Source organism: Crocodylus siamensis, chromosome 12 (assembly GCF_052110815.1).
Source record: "Crocodylus siamensis isolate JL-2025a chromosome 12, ASM5211081v1, whole genome shotgun sequence".
In the NCBI taxonomy this organism is placed as follows: domain Eukaryota; kingdom Metazoa; phylum Chordata; order Crocodylia; family Crocodylidae; genus Crocodylus; species Crocodylus siamensis.
Window position 1 is genome coordinate 49,068,322 of NC_143406.1, and position 15,869 is coordinate 49,084,190.

Genomic DNA, 15,869 nt, shown 5'->3' on the forward strand with positions numbered 1-15,869 from the left:
AGCGTCATTTGTGCTGCCCGGATGTCCCTGCCCTCCCTGCAGCCAGTCCAAGCCGGGTCAGGGCCAAGTGTGGGCCCCAAAGGGCCCGGGACCAGGCCCTGGGGGTGCAGGGAGCGAGGGGCACCTCCCGCCTGCATGGGGCAAGGTGTGGGGCACCCACGCGCCGCCCCGATGCAGGCTGGGAGTCGGGCAGGCGCCTGCAGCTCTCCAGCGACGAGCCGCTGCACACAAGCGGGGCATGGGGGCTCTCCGACCCCCCGCCTCACCTTCCCCTCCGACATGGGCTCCATCTTCTTCAGCTGCTGCTCGGGCGGGGGCTGGGCTGCATACGGGGAGCTGGCCACACTCTGGCTCCGGGAGGAACCTGCGGCAGAGCAGGGGTCAGCGCGGTCGGCAGAGACCCCCGCAGCACCGGCCCGGCAGCTCACGGGGGTCGCGGGGCTCCACCTCTTCCCCCGGTGCTGAGCTCCATCCATCCCATGCTACAGCCCGCAGGGAGCTGGGGGGCCGCTGGCAATGGCTGGGGGAGGGGAGGGCTCTGCCCTGCAATCCCCCTCCTCCGCAGAGGGGCAGGGAGGGCCACGGGGAACGGGTCCCAGGCAGCCCCACCACCCACACAGCTCCCGGCATCCCGTCGCAGGGACTGGAAGTGCCCCGGTGGTCGGAGGGCTCTGGCCTGACCTGGCCACAGGATCCAGACCCACGCCGCCCCCTCCTCCGTGCCCCCTGCCCCGGACGCAGTCTGCGAGGGAAGTGGCTGGACACGGGCAGCAATCCCCCCCGTCCTCCCCGCACCCCTCAGCCAACACGAAGCCCGGGCAGCTGCCCAAAGCCGGGCGCCATGGGGCTGGAGGGCTGCCAGGTGGACAGAGCCCCCCCCAGCCAGCCCCTGCCCCCCCCAGCCCTCCCGCCCCGACTAACCGAAGCAGCAGAAGGGCTGGCAGCAGCCGAAAGGCGAGAGAGTCATGTTTACCCGCACACGTCTTCCTCCCGGCACCGAGCAGCCCCAGGCCGCGCCGGAGCCTGGGCCGGGGCTAGCGCCAGCGTTAGCCTTAGCGCTAGCGCCGCGCCGAGCGCCCGGGCTGCCGCCCGCCACGCACCTGCAGGCGACTCCAGCCCCTTCGCCGGCCCATCGCCCACGGCCGCCTCCTGCACCGACGCCTTCTGCGAGAGGACGGTTGCCAGCAGCTGAAAAGGCACCGACGGGCAGGGGATGAGCAGCGGTGAGCGGGGGGCCGTGGGGAGCCGCCCGTCGCCTGCAGGGCTCCGGCAGCCGGTCCAGCGGCGCGGGGGGGGCGGGCGGGCGGGCGGGCGGGGAGGGGCCCGGCAGCGAGCAAGAACGGCGCTCGCAGCACAGATGGTGCCTCGCATCCGGCAACCGGCGGCGGGGGCTGCAGCGCCGCGACACCCCCGCGCCTGCCTGGCAGGCGCCCAGAGCCCACCCCCCCGGATCCCACGCTCGGGAGGCAGGTGGGGGGGTTCCCCGCGGCACGGGCTCGGCCAGGCGGGTAGGGGGTGCAGCGCCAGCGCCAGCGCTCCTGCCCGGGCCGGGGTTGCCGCAGCCGAGCAGGACGCCGGGGCGGACGGGGAGCCCAACCGCGCCGGCCTGGGGGCCGCGTGCGCCGGTCCCGGCTGAGCAAGCCGGAGCGCTGCCCGCGGTGCCAGCCACGCTCCGGTTTGGCGTTTCCATGGCGATCGCGCTCGGCTGGGCACCGGCCCAAGCAGCTGCCCTGCAGCTAGAAGGGGAGGGGGGCCGGCCCCAGGCCCAGTCGGAGGATCTCGGCTCTGCTCCCACCCCAGAACAGGGCAGAGCACTGCATGGGGATGCCCCGGTGATGGAGACCCTGATGCCACCCGTGCCACCAGTGCCAGCTCGCCCAGGAGCTGTGCTGCCAGCTCCCAGCCCCTTACCTTGACCCCTTCCGAGCCGGCGTGCAGGGCGTGACCCCCACTGCCCGCGCTCTGCCCGCTGCCCGAGCTCCGCGCGCTGGCCACGCTGCCGGTGCTGCCCAGGCTGCTGCGGTCGCCACCTGCCACGGGGAAGGGAGAGTCAGAGACGCGGGTGCTAAGCAAGGCATCGCCCTGCCGTACAGGGCCCGGACGCCCCCGGGTGCATCGTGCATGGACAGGTGTGCTGCTGCACGACGGCATCACACAGCCCTGGCTGGCTGGGGTTGCAAGTTTGCTGACGGCGGGCACCGCAGCGTCACAGGGCATGCACCCCCCCATGCACATGCACACGCACACGCACAGCAAATACCTGCAAAGGGTTTCCGCAGCACCCAGATCTCCTCGGCTGGCGCCGGCGTGGCCGGTGACCCGCCTTGCGAGGGTGACAGGTGGGATGGGCTCATGTCAGACCCGCGTGAACCTGGCGGAGCAAAGCAGAGGCGGTGAGCGGGACCAGGAGAAGGGGGTGCAGGAGCAGGGTGGCACTGCCCGGCTGGCATCGGGGCAGCACGGCGAGACCCCCCCCCCAGCTGAGCATCACCCTGAGCCCCCATGCCGCGTACCGGCACAGGCCCTGCTGGCACGGGAGGGCAGGAGGCAGCACTGCCCCAGCAAAAAGACCCCTCCCGGGCCTGGGGCTCCCCTGCAGCTGGGGCAGGCACCACCGGCTGCGGGCTTCTCCCCAGCCAGAGGCACCACACCAGAGACTGCCGGGCATGGCGCACGTGATGCCTACCCTCGCACCTCCAGGGTCACACTGGGGTGTTCCTGGGGCTTGCACTCCCTGTGCAAGGAGCCAGGAGCTTTTGGTCTCATAGCTCAGCCCTGGTGCAGCCACCGCAGCCCAGCTCTCATTCGTAGACCTGGGAATGCCCCCGCAAGCCCTGTGCCATCGCCACGTCCCGCCATGCCGGAGTCAGCGGGCACGGCTCAGCCTGGGGGCCCCTGCCGTGCCGCACGGCCTCTCCCCCCAGGCACCCGGGCACCGGCTGCATCACAGCTCCTGGCGAGTGCCTTCCAACAGCAGCAACAGGGCCTGGCTGTGCCCAGATTATCCCCAGTGTAGCAAGGGCTCAGCCGGGCGTGGGGCTGGGATAGCGAGGGTAGCGGCAGCCCCGATCTCTGTCTCCAGGCCTGGGGCTGCACTGCCCCAGCCCCAAGCCAGGCAGCGGGCCGCGGAGCCCGCCACGGCGCAGGTTCCCTGGGTCTCATCTCCTGCCCCCAGGACAAGGCTGTCATCACCTCCCACCCACGCCAGCAGCAAACCCAAGCGTGGAGGGCCGGAGCCGCGTGTAGACAGCAGCCCCACTACATCAGGTCACTTGAAATCGCAGGCCGCGCAGCCGCCCCCACGCCACGCTGCAGGCAGGCTGGTTAGCACCGCTGTGCGCCAGCCCCCCACGCTAAGCAGGGACGGCAGGCACGTGGAGAGAACCACGGCTGTGCCTGGACCCTGCAGCGTCTGCCTGGTGCCCTCCCGTGCCCATGGACCTGCCGGGCGCAGCCCGATGCCCCCGGCAGCCCGAGGACATGTGGCTCCTTCACAGCACTTCGCTGGGGCTTGGTATAGCCGACGGCTCCAAGTTAGGGGCTGTGGGCAAGCACATGGACAAAAGCCCGCCCGGCTGCAACCCCAAGGGCCCCAGGGCCCTGCGGCGAGCCACGGAGGATGCAATCCTGCTGCCTGTGGCGCTGCCAGCACCCCCCACCCCCCATCGCTAGCACAGGCTGCAGGTGGAGCAGGACCCGGCTCCTCCGTGGTGCTCGGGGACACGCCAGGACCGGCAGGGGGAGCCCATGTGTTGCATTTACACAGAAACCCGCAGGCTCCGGATTCCCCTGCACCAGGCCGCAGGCGCCTCGCTCCATTTCTAGCCCTGGAGAAAGAAAAAGCCCGTCGGCAGCACTGGGGGGACAGAGATGGGCTGCAGCCTTGGCTGGGCACATCCCCAGGCTCCTGCACCCGGCAGCCCTCCAAGAAGGGTGTCCGGCGGCCGTTTCAAGAGCCGGCTCCTGGAGGAGCTCAAGCCCCAGTGCCCGGCGGGCTGGGCCCTGAAGCGGGGCAGCAAGGAGCAAACCCAGCCTGCCCTTTGGGGCCTTTCGGGGCTGGAGGTCTGCCCGACGCCCCGCGCAGCCCCACCAGCGCAGCCGGGAGGTGTCACTGCAGAGGCCATCGCTCTTCGTTAACGGCTCTCGTTAGGCTGCAGGGTGATAAATCTGCCGCGGAGCCAAGAGCAGGAGACGGGCGACCACACTGCTAATGAGCCAGGATGCGGCTGACCCTCCCTGCGCCAGGAGGCAACGCAGGGCCCCGGGATGCACGGGGCTTGCACGCACCCTCCGCTGTACGCACCGTCCCCGCCTGGCCCGAGACCCGCCAGACTCGTTACGCTGCAAGTGCCAAGCAGGCCCCGGACAACGCAGCCGAGGCACGGGGAGAGGATGAGAGACGGGGCACCTGGGCCGCAGTGGGGAGGGACAAGGGGGCACGTGGGCCCGGGTCCCCGCGGGGGCAAGAGCCCTGGCTTCACCCCAGTCACCAGGATCTGCTCAGAGCCATGGCCCGCAGCCGCACCAGCACAGGGGAACCTGCACAAGCTGGGAGACACCGCCTCGGGCAGCACCACAGCCCTGCGCCAGGGTCTCAGCCGACCCCGGGCCCCTTCCCTGCTCCTGGGGAGGGATTCCCCCTGCCCCACCCTGACCCCGTTGGCACCAGGTACCGGGACAGCAAGTCCAAGTGCCAGGAGGAGCCGTGGGGGCTGGCACCCTGCTCTCGGTGTCCCCGACGTCCTTCCCTTGCCAGCACGGCGCTCGACGGGGCTCCTGGCCCCGGGCTGCTGTCCTGGCCCTGCCTGGAGCCTTCCCGCTGCAGTCGGCTGTGTGTGTGTGCGTGCGCGTGTGCATGGGTGTGGGGGGGGGGAGGGGAGGCAGCAACCCCCAGGCCCACCCTCACGCTGGGGCAGGTCCATGTGCCGCACTCATGCTAGGGCAGTTCTAGGGAGGGAAGCAGGGAGGGAGGCTGTACACACCTGCTTGCACACACATGTGCTTGGATGAATGCATGCTCACACACACATGCACAGACATGCCTCGTTACAAATGTGCGCACACACGCACATGTTCATGTATATGCATTCATACACACATGGCCACGCATACCGGCTTGCACCCCCACCATGTGCATACACTTGCCTACATGTGCAGTCGCACATACTCACACACACATACCCCTACTTGCATGTAAACATCCCCACAAGCATGCTTGCATGCATGTGCACAGTCACACACATGTACACACGCACACATATGCCTGCTTGCATGTGTACACATGTGCCTGCTCACATGCACTCATGCTTGCACACACACACAAGCCAGTTCACACGTACACATCATCACACACACACGCACATATAGATACCTGCTCGCATGTATACACACATATATGCCTGCTCACATGCAAACACATACACACAAATGCTGGCACACACATGCACACCTGCTGACATGTACACACACACACACGCACCTGCACACACACACACTTGCACGCACATACCCCTGCTCATAGGTCTGCTTGCACACACAAACCCACATGCTTGCATGCACATGCAACCCTGCTCCCATGCACATACACATGCCTGCTCACACGCACATATGCATATATGCCTGCACACACACATGCCTGCTTGCACATACACACACGCTTACATGCCTGCTCTCACACACACTGAAGCAAAGGGAAGGAAGAAGCCAAATGGAAAAAAACCAAGCCAGCCAGGCCCACCAAAACCCAACGTAAATGAAAGCAATGAAGCGAGCCGCAAACTACCTTGTCCACAGTGCCGCTCCCCCGCAGGGCTATGGGGCAGCCTGTGATAGCCAAAGGAACTGAAAAGAGGCTGATGGGAATGTGATGGAGGAGGTGGAGGTGGAGGCAGGAGATGGAGCGGATGGGCCGAGGCGTCGCCATTAAGCACAGCTGCCCCGGGGCCCGGGAGCGGGATCATTTGATAGTGCTGGCTAATGGTTACCGTTTCCCACGAACCTGATAACAGAAACATAACAAGAGATAAAATGAAAGGGCTCCGGGGCCGCGCTCAGAGCCAGCCGCGCACAACACAGACAACCAAAAGCAAAGCCGAGCCAAGCCCAGCGGGGGCCTGAACGCAGCCTCGGGGCAGCCCTGGGGATCGCCTCTCTCCCCCCACCGCGTGCAGCACACAGGCTCCGGGCCAGGCTGGGAGCAGCGAGAGCAGGCCACGGACGCTGCCCTGGGGCAGATACCCCAGCCACGGCCAACTCTTGGGGGGCAGCGGGGGCTGGCTGATGTCCTGCTGGCGCGGCAGTTCGTTACCAAGGCCGCAGCACCCATTGGCACCTAGCAAAGGCATCCTGACGACGGCCCCTAACGAGGACCAGCTCTGCGGGCCGTGCTCTGGAGCCCCCACCCTGCAGCGCCCATGCACGGGGCAGACGCCGTGGTCCAGACCCCGCAGCTCCCTGCACCCGGAACAGCTGCGGGCAGCGACGTCACCAGGGACCCCCGCCGGCCCCGCGTGCCCCAATCCCGCCGGGATGAGAGCCCAGGTGCCCCCGGCACGGAGCCAGGCTGGAGCAGCCCAGCGGGTCACTTCCTTTGGTACCAAAGACGCCTGCCACACGACCGACCGAGCCTGCCCCGGCCAGGGAGCAAGCCCCACGCACCCCGGGCTGGTTCGCCCCTCTGCCAAGGGGACGTGGCTCTCGGCCCCCATCCCCTCCCGCACCTCTCCACATGCCAGCGAGGGCAGGCCACCCGCGTCCCTGGCTCGCTTCAGGCCCAATTTAGCGGCTGCCGTTTCCGGCACCGGCCTCCGAGAAAGCCAGACAGACCGGCGCTCGGCCCGTGCGACCGCGGCGCGGGGCCGGCCAGGGCAGCGCTCCCATCCACCGATCGATCGATAGCCGCCTTGGAAAGCTCTCGTTGCACCGGCCCTCCCGCCACGCTTGGACTGACAGCCGATGCTCCGGGAAGGAGCCGCCGCGCGCCCTGGGGATGCCGTGGGCTGGAGGGCGGATGGGGCGCCCGGGCTCCAGACGGCGCCGCGCTCCCCGTGAAACCCACGCTCCGGCGCCCACTGCAGACGTGGGCATTGGATGCCGGGGCCTGGCTGGGCTGGGCATGGCCAGAGGCGTCCAGCCCCGCTGCAACCGTGTCTCCCGTGCACCAAACAGAACTCGCGCCCCCGCGATGTCAGCTCGCAGACCCCAGGACCGCGGCAGGCCCGTGATGGCGACGTGCCAGGCACCAGGGACCCTGTGCCCCAGCCACCGGGACAGCCACGGCTCCCCGGGATTCGTGGAGGATAGGGCACGTGGGCAGGGTCTGGTGTGGGGAGAGGGAGGACGGTGGGGATGAAGAGGTGGGTACAGGAGAGGGTCACCGGGGTGCTGCATGGAGACCCCAGCCCCCAGACACAGGATGCTTGTGCACGCGTGGGGTCAGATGGACACACCACGGCCCGGATGGGCTGCTTGCAGGAGCTGCCTTCAGGCTACAAGGATGCCCCAGAGGAGGCAGGATGGGGACAGAGCGGGACCAGCCAGCAGACCCCATCCGCATGGGCACAGACGTGGGCTCGCCCCGGCCACGGCCACCGCACTGACGGGGGCTTTCCCGCCTCTTGCTGCCCCCTCTGCACAGCCCCGGGCACCGAGCCCCCTCCAGCCCATGGCACCAGTCCCAGCGCTCGCACCCCGAGACCCCTCCTCAGCACCGTCCGCCCACACAGCCCACGGTCCGGACTGGCAGTGCTGCCCACAGACGGTGCAGGGAGGGGGTGTGCCTCGCGCCCCACCTCATCCTCCTGGGGCAACCCCCAGCAAGGGGCAGCCAGCTCCAGCTTGGCCCCCAGGTCCCCAGCGCATGGCCCATCACACCGCTGTCCGCAGGCCTCTCTCCCCTCTCCAAAGCAGCTCCCAGGCTCACGGTCCCATCCAGAGACGCAGAGCCGTGGCCCTCCTCCCCACCAAGCCCCGCACTGCGCCGGGCAGCAGATGGGCATTTGCCTGTTCGCTTGCTGATGGCTTCGACGAGGCTGGACGGGAAGTAGCCCACGCGGTCGTTGCCGGTCCGGTTGTCGTGGATGCAGCCCTTCCACCGCCCGTCCGCGTGCTGCTCCAGCACCTGCAGGCCACAAAGGCGCGGGGGCATGGGGCAGTGCCAGGGCTGAGCCCAGGAGCCTCTGGCCTGGGACTCCCAGCCCAGCGGCAGAGCACCCCCCGGCCCAGACACCGGGGATCCGGGGTGGGCGGGCACCTGGCGCGCACTGCTCCCCCACGGCCCCACACTCACGGTAATGACATCGCCGGCCTTCACATTCAGGCTGGTCAGGTCGTAGTTGTTGCAGTAATCCTTGACGGCCCGGACCTGCAGCGCGGCCGAGGCGTCTGCGGGACAGAGTTGGGGTCACAGGGAGGGAGCTCGGGGGGCATCTAGCCCAAGCCCTGCCTCAGGCAGGATCAGCCCCGTCCGTACACCCAGCATCTAAACTCTACCGACGACGACCGTCAGCCCTGACACAACAGACCTCACACCCCAGCCTGCTGCAGGGACCCCGGCAGCAATGTCCTATCTGTGCAAGGTTGTTTAAAAACACACTCCCGAGCCCCGAGGCCAAGACTATGCCCCCACCACAGAGGAAGGCAACCCCCCCCCAGCCTGCACCAGTTTAACCAGGAGGGAAATCCCTTCCCGCCTGCAGCGCAGCATCGGTCTGCGCCCGAGTGCAGAGGCAAGACCCTCCAGATCTGGGTCCCGGGGGAGCACTGGCACAGCCCTATGCCCAGCCTGGGCTGCACCCAGCACCTCTGGGGGAGGCTTATAAAACCCCTGACACATGGAGCAGAAATGGGGGGGCAAGCAGCAGAGCCCGGAAACCCCCATAGTAGCGCACAGGCATTGCTACACCTGGATCATCCCCAATCAGCGGCTGCCCACCCTCCCCTCGAGCCCCTGCAGTGATGGCGAGTCCCCCCCGCCCCTATGTCCATCCCACAGCCTCCCTGCTTTGACAGCAAAGTGTCTCCTGATCTCCAACCTAGACGTGCTTTGCTGCAACTTCAAGGCCTTGGCCGGCATCCTCCTCGCAACCTGGAGACAGCATCAGAGACCCGGAGCCCCCTGCCCTGTCTCACGCTCCTTGTAGGGGCCAAGCTGGCTCCTGGGGGCAGCCCCTGCCTGACCTCAAGCAACGGTGTGCGCTCCCCTCCCCCTTGGTCCTGCACCTCCATGGGAAGGGGCTGGGGGGCTTCTCACCTCGCAGCATCTGCTTGATCTCCTTGCTGGCCTGGGTGGCGGTGAACTGGTTGACGATGTCCAGCGCCGTCTGGTTGTACGTGTTCCTGACGTGGGCATTGATCCCGCTCTGCAGGGCACAGGCAGGGGTTTGGGGCCCAGAGCTGGCATGCACAGCAGGATGCAGCCCCAAGCCCCTGCCCAGCACTCAAGGGGACTGGTACACGCTCAGGGGATGCACAACGACACCAAGAGCGTGCACTACCAGCCCCTGCCCCTGCAGCCAGGTCGTCCATGCCCCCTGACCCCAGCGGAGCTGCGAGGGCCCTTACATCCAGCAGGAGCCGCACCACGTCGGTCTTGCCACACAGAGCCGCCTCGTGCAGGGCCGTGCCCGCCTTGGTCTGCCGGTTGATGTCGATGCCCGCCTGCAGCAGCAGCCTGCAGGCACAGCAGGGGCCAGCTGAGCAAGACGGCCCCTCGCTCCCGACCAGCAGCCCAGCTTACAGCCCCCTGCTCCGTCGGTGCCCACAGCCTGGCACAGCAGTCCCAGCAGGAGGATGCTCCCTCCCACCGTGACCACTTGTTCGGGTCCAGCCCCCGCGATGCTCACCTGATGATGTCAATGTGCCCGTTCTTGGCGGCCAGGTGCAGGGGGCTGGTGCCATTGGGGTCGGTGGCATCCCCAGGCTTGGGCTCCAGCAGCGCCGCACACATGTTGCTGTTCAGCAGCAGCTGCACCACCTGGGGCAGCGACATGGAGCAAGTGGAGACATGGGGACGGGCGCTGGAGCCCGCAGTGTGCAGGGGACTGGTCGGAAGGGCTTTGCCCCCAAACATGGTGCAACAACAGATGCCCCCAGAGTCTCCTCCCAGCCACCCGGTGCCTAGAAGTACCCGGCCTTGCCTCGTGGGGCGTGGGAGGACTTACCCCGACGCGGCCAAACTCGCAAGCCAAGTCCAGCGGCGTTTTGCCAGAGTTGTCCACGATGCAGGGGTTGGACTGGTGCTGCAGCAGCATCTCGGACTGGGAGAGACCAGACTGGCTCAGCACGATGCTCCCAGAGGGGTGGAGGGTGGGCTCCTGAGTGACTGGCCCTGCTGTCCCCACCCAAACCCTCCTGCACACACTATGACCCACAGCACATGCGGAGAACCCCGGCATCCGGAAAGGACCAAGCACGCCCATGGAGCTGCCATGGGGAGATGGGGAGAAGTCCAGAGCCCCCATGCATGGGGTAGGAGGGTCCGGACCCAGGGACACCTGAGGCTTAAGCAGCCACATACCCCCCGCCCCACCATGAAGACAGCAGCTCAGTGCCACGAAGCAGCGATCAGGGCCCCTGCACCTCCCGTACCACGTCGTAGTGCCCATGCTGGGCCGCCAGATGCAGGGGGATCTGGCCCTCATCTGACTGGGCGTTCACAGCTGACCCTGCCTTCAGCACCATCTTCATCGGCTCCTTCTTGCCCTGCCAGGCGGCATAGTGCAGGGGCCGCATCCCTGCGGGGCAGAGGCAGCGCCCGGCTGAGTGGGGGCACCGTGTCCGGCCAGCTCTTGGCTGGTGCAATGTCCAGGTGCCAGGGGACGTGGGCCTGGGCTGGACCACCCCACCCAGAGCGGACAAGGTGTTTAGCTCCGCTCACTGCGGTGCCCTGGAAGACACTCACAGCCCAGGCAGGGTCTGGCTGCCCAGCTCGAGCTGCACGCTAGCCCCCGCCTCGCTCTCACCTTTGTTGTCCTTAATGTCCACGGCGGCCTGGGCTTCCAGCAGCAGCGAGATGAGCTCCGTATTGCCATTGAGGGCCGCATGGTGCAGGGCGGAGAACCTGGGGGTGCAAAGCACGAGGTGAAGCAGGGGCTCCTTCGGCCAGGCCGGCGGGCATCACTCTGGCACGGCACAGGGCGCTGGAGCAAGGCCCCAAGGCGAGGGAGCAGAGCTGCCCCCATCCCTGCCTGGGGGGCTCAGTGCCCCCCTCTTGCAGCTCTTTGCTTGCTGGGCCTGTGTCTGGCCCCCCTCCAGGACCCCCCCCAAAGCCGCCTGGGGGACCCCAGTCACCATCCCTGGCAGCCTCGCAGAGACGCGCTACACTGGACCGCACCACGCGCCACAAGGATCAAGGCCGGGAGAAACGGAGCGGAGCAAGGAGGGTGCACGTGGCACTCGCTCTGCCATGCATGGCTGTACTTAACCTGCCCCAAGGGATCTCTGCTGGGGAAAGGCTTCCCCAGCCGAGCCCCGCGGCTCCGGGGCAATACTGGGAGGCTTCTCCAGGGAGAACTTGGGGGTCAAGTGTCGTGGGAAACCCAGCTGCGTGATCCCAGCTAAGCCCCTGGAGACGCTCACCCGAGTGGGAAGCTCCAAGCCTCCCAGCCCCAAAGGAGATACAGCCCAGCAGAGCCCACCCCGCCACAGGCAGGGGGATGCCCGCAGGGCGAGGCCAGGAGCCAGGCAGGCCGGGGCTGCGATCCAGCCGGGATCGGGGCTGCACGTGCCGCAGGACTCTGAGAGAGGGACGATCGGCAGACGACAGAGGGAGGCCGCTGGTGAACCGCAGACTCCCCTCCCCCTCGTGACCCAGTTCTCCAGCTGCTCTGGCCGAGGCTGGAGCCGGCCACGTGCCACCCGAGCTGGTGGGGACGGCAGACCCTACGCCGGCAGCCTCCGTGCCCAGAGCCCTGGCACGTGGCCGCGTGAGAGCAGATCCACCTCGGTGCCGGCTGGACACAGCCCCGTCGCCATGCGTGGCTGTCTCCTGGAAGCATCCTAACCCCAGGCGGGCTGTGCTGCCCGCGGGCATCGACTGCCCTCCTGCCAGAGCCAACAAGGAAGAGCTGGGGTAGCCCCACAGGGAAACTCGGGCCCGTGCTGGTGGGAGAACGGCTCGCAGCTCAGCGGTCCGCGCCGCGGGGCACAGACCACGGTGGGACGGGGAGGAGCGGGGCAGGTGGGCCACGAGCTCCCAGCCAACAGCGCTGTCGCGCAGCTCATCGCTCATCGCAGCAGGCACGGCTAACCCGCAGCTGGCACGTGGCGGGGGACGCTCCGACCCGCTGCAGCTCCTGCTCCCAGCGAGGTCTGGGGTCTGCCATTGCAACGGTCCCATCCGTGCATCCATCCAGGAGGCGCCCGGGATCCCGCCCCTCATCAGCCAGCGAGAAAAACCCGTGGGGCAAGAGCCTGCCCCGGGACCCACTCAGGTGCCAGCAAGATGGGGCACGAGATGCTGCCCCTCGCCCCAGGCTGATGGCGCTGCCCCCAGCCACAGCTCCGGGGCAGGCACTCACCCATCAGTGTCCTGGAAGTTGACGTTGACTTTCTTCGCAGATCCGAGGAGCTCTAGGAGGGAGAGAGAAGGGGGAATGAGGGCATTTGCCTGGTGCTCTGATCCACGCCCAGGGTAGCGGCAGGATGGCACAGCCCACGGGGCCCGGGGAGGGGCAGTCCGACATGCTGCCTCCCTAGGGTGGCACCTGCAGCCCACAGACACGACGTCCCCGGGGCCACGAGCCAGTCAGTGCAAGTCCTCAGCTTGCCAGAGTGCCCCCTGCGTCCAGGCTCTGGCTCGCACGCCCCACGTGCTAACTGCGTGCACGCACGCATGCATCCATGCACACTCCATGGACTGCATACACTCACATGCACACTCCATGAACTGTACACACATACACACCCATTCACATGCTTGCACACTCTATGGACTGAACACATACACTTATGTGTACCCCCCCATGATCTGCACACACACCCACCCACGTACATGCCTGCTCACGTACACGCTGCATGGACTGCATCTGCACACACACACACACCCCCCATGCACGCTCCATGGACTGCACACACATACATGAGCACACACTGCACAACCCATATGCACACCCCATGAACTTGCCCATAGGTACACACTCCATGGACTTGCATGCACACACCCATGCAGACATCCACAGCCCATGGACTGAACATGCACAGCCCATGAACTGCATACACGCACACCCATGCACATGCCTACATAGTCCCTGGACTGCACCCACACATCCATGCACGCGTACACACACCCACGGCCATGGGCAGAGCAGGCAGGACACCCCGACACCCCGCAATCCACACAGGCTGCTCCTAGTGAACCCCAGCAGCATCTCCTCCAGGCCCCCTCACTCCTCAGCAGGGCAGGGCAGGCCCAGCAGCCTCCTCCAGCAGCTCCCCCAGCCCCAAGCCCCGACGCCCTCTACAACCTCAACAGAGAAAGCACGACTTTGACAGCCAAGGCCATCCCCAGCGCTGGAGCCTGATATCCGCCCAGGCAGCGTCTCTGGCAGTGCCCCCTGTCCTGGCAGCGCAGGCAGCCAGGAGCCCACGCTGCCTCTGACCGACTCAGGGCAATGCAACGAGCAGGGCTGGAGCAGCCAAGCCTGGAGAGCCCGTTTGCAGCCAAGCCTGGCCCCAGGCCACTGCCCTCCCCACGGCCCCTGTGCTGCTGTGCCCTGGGGCATCTCCATTTCCACAGCCCACACAGTAGCCCCTAGGGGCAGGAGGCAATGCCAGGCTAGAGAGCCCTGTCGTGGCAAGGCCAGGGATGCTGCTGTCTAAAAGTCCGACAGAGACATGCAGGGCATCCTCTCTCCAGGTCCTGGCCACTGCAGGGCATCCACGGGAGTCCAGAGAGGTGCTACATGCGGGGCTGGTATCTACAGACAAAGGGCAAGGCGAGGGTCTCACCAATGCAGGGAGAGGCAGCTGTTCCTCATCCACTGTGGCTTGCACCCGGGGAAGAGACCGCTTCCCCGCAGCACGTGCCCTGTGCTCCTCAGCCCCACGACGGTGCCCTCCTCTGTGCCAGGGCAGCTGGGATGAAGCTCCCACCCTTGCCTGGGAAGCTGCCTCCAGCAAGGAGCCCCAGAGCCTCTGGCTGCACCCAGCCACCTTCAGAGCCTCCCGGCTCCTTCCCCACCTTTCAATCACACCGGAAACCAGGCAGGGTCCCAAGGAGCCTGGCACTAAACCGAGCCGGAGAGCTGGCAGGGGCTGCTGGCAGCCTCCCAAAGGCTAGCGGCTGCCTGGCGCGGAGGCCGGACCCACAGCGGGGGAGCCCCGGGGCTCACCTGTGTGCCAGCACCGGGGCGCTTGCTGCCAAGGAAGAGCTCGAGCTCGACGCTCTGTCAGAGACATGCCTTCCTTCCTCTCTCCGCTCTGCTTGGACAAGTCCAGCCATCAAGGGTGGTGCACGGAGACGCTCACACCTGCCCAGCGCCTGGCATAGCCACGCCATCCTGGGGCAGCAGGTAGCAGCTGTGCTGCCGCGGGGCCAGCTTGCTCTCAGCACCCGGCTTCTCTGCACTCAGGTCCAGCCAGGTGCCCCTGCAGGGCGCTGGCGAGCAGCTCTCCAAAGGGAGCGCAGCCCCGCCGCAGCGGCACATGCTGTGGACAGCCCAGGCCAGCAGGCTCGCAGGGCGGATCTGGGGGGGTGCAGCTGCACCCAGACCAAGGCCTGGCAGTGACAGCAGCAGCGAGGGAGTTGCTTGACTTCCTGGCTCATTATTGTCAGCCTGATTCCTTCTAAACTCTTCACTCCACAGGTGTTAATGCCTCTCTCCCCTTTTTAAAATGGTTTTAATGAATCCAGCTCTCCTTTCTGCTGTCTGTTCGCTGCTCCTGGTACTGCAGCTCCTGCAGACTGTTCTGGACTCCAGCTAAAAATATTAATTCAATGTGGAAATCATCCGAGCAGAGACATGGCGCAGGAAGGGGCCTCCAGAAGCCCCATCGAGTCCAACCCCTGCCTGAGGCAGGATCAGCCCTGTGCAAACCAGCCCAGACAAACCCAGTGTCCGACCTCCTGGCAAAGCTACTGTCAACCCCGACACAAGACATCACGCGCGAACCTGCCACGGGCGAAGCAAGGGGACTGTGGAGGCCAAAATCCTGCTTCTATAAAAGGTAGTTAATAGAGATCCCGGGTAGATCGTGCCCCTGCTGCCAAGGAAGGCAAAATCCATACCAGTCCAACCTGGGGGAAAATCCCCTCCTGCCCCAACTACATCGGTCTGACCCTGGGCAGAGGGGCAAGACCCTCTTTGCTCTCCGCGAAGCGCTGGAAGATGCTCGGGAAGGTCGGGCTGTTTTATGACTCTGAGAGCACGTAATTCAAAGGATGATGGGGCTAAAGAAACAACTGCTTTTGATGCTTCTTATGCCTAATTTCTTGTGCTTTTAATACAGAATACAGGCTACAGCAAATGAATGCACATTCCCATAGTCATACTTGTTTTTTGCTTTGATCTGACACTGAATAGGCCCCTGGCTTATAAGGAAAGCTTCTAGTTTCTTGAAGTCTGGAGAAGCGCGGGGGCTGTGTTCAAGGGGACGATCCGTTGCACCCCCTCCTCGAAATCCCAGATCCACCCATGCCTGGCGCCCACCCCATGACCTGCAAACTGAAAGGTGGTAAATAGGCCCCGCAGAGCCGCGTGCCCGGGGGGCCAGCACTGCATCGGGTCTGCACCCTCCCCTTCACCCGTCAGCCCCATCGCATCTCATTCACTGGCCGACGAATGCACACGCAACGAGCTCGCCCCTCCCCGCTGCACCCTCGTGCTTTCCCCAGGGGCTCTGCCAAGGCCGGGTGCAATCCCCATTGCAGA

At 66.3% G+C, this 15,869-nt stretch overlaps 1 protein-coding gene across 8 annotated transcripts in view; it reads right to left on the minus strand.

The window, feature by feature from the left end:
• CASKIN1 (CASK interacting protein 1) overlaps positions 1-15,869 on the minus strand; it is a 51,618-nt gene that overhangs the window by 12,201 nt on the left and 23,548 nt on the right. For 6 of the 8 annotated variants that reach the window (XR_016438745.1, XR_016438744.1, XR_016438743.1 and 3 more), the window contains exons 2-15: positions 12,519-12,570; positions 10,962-11,059; positions 10,588-10,733; positions 10,161-10,256; positions 9,843-9,973; positions 9,562-9,670; positions 9,251-9,359; positions 8,288-8,382; positions 8,002-8,119; positions 5,783-5,998; positions 2,261-2,371; positions 1,912-2,030; positions 1,101-1,188; positions 267-364 (exon numbers count right to left, since the gene is read on the minus strand). Coding sequence is in view for 5 of the 8 variants with exons in the window: in XM_090024332.1 (XP_089880458.1) it covers positions 267-364; positions 1,101-1,188; positions 1,912-2,030; positions 2,261-2,371; positions 5,783-5,998; positions 8,002-8,119; positions 8,288-8,382; positions 9,251-9,359; positions 9,562-9,670; positions 9,843-9,973; positions 10,161-10,256; positions 10,588-10,733; positions 10,962-11,059; positions 12,519-12,570 (1,586 nt within the window). In the remaining 3 variants the exon portion in view is untranslated. The remainder of the gene's footprint in view (positions 1-266; positions 365-1,100; positions 1,189-1,911; positions 2,031-2,260; positions 2,372-5,782; positions 5,999-8,001; positions 8,120-8,287; positions 8,383-9,250; positions 9,360-9,561; positions 9,671-9,842; positions 9,974-10,160; positions 10,257-10,587; positions 10,734-10,961; positions 11,060-12,518; positions 12,571-15,869) is intronic. The other 2 variants (XM_090024335.1, XM_090024334.1) reach the window with 1 other exon arrangement.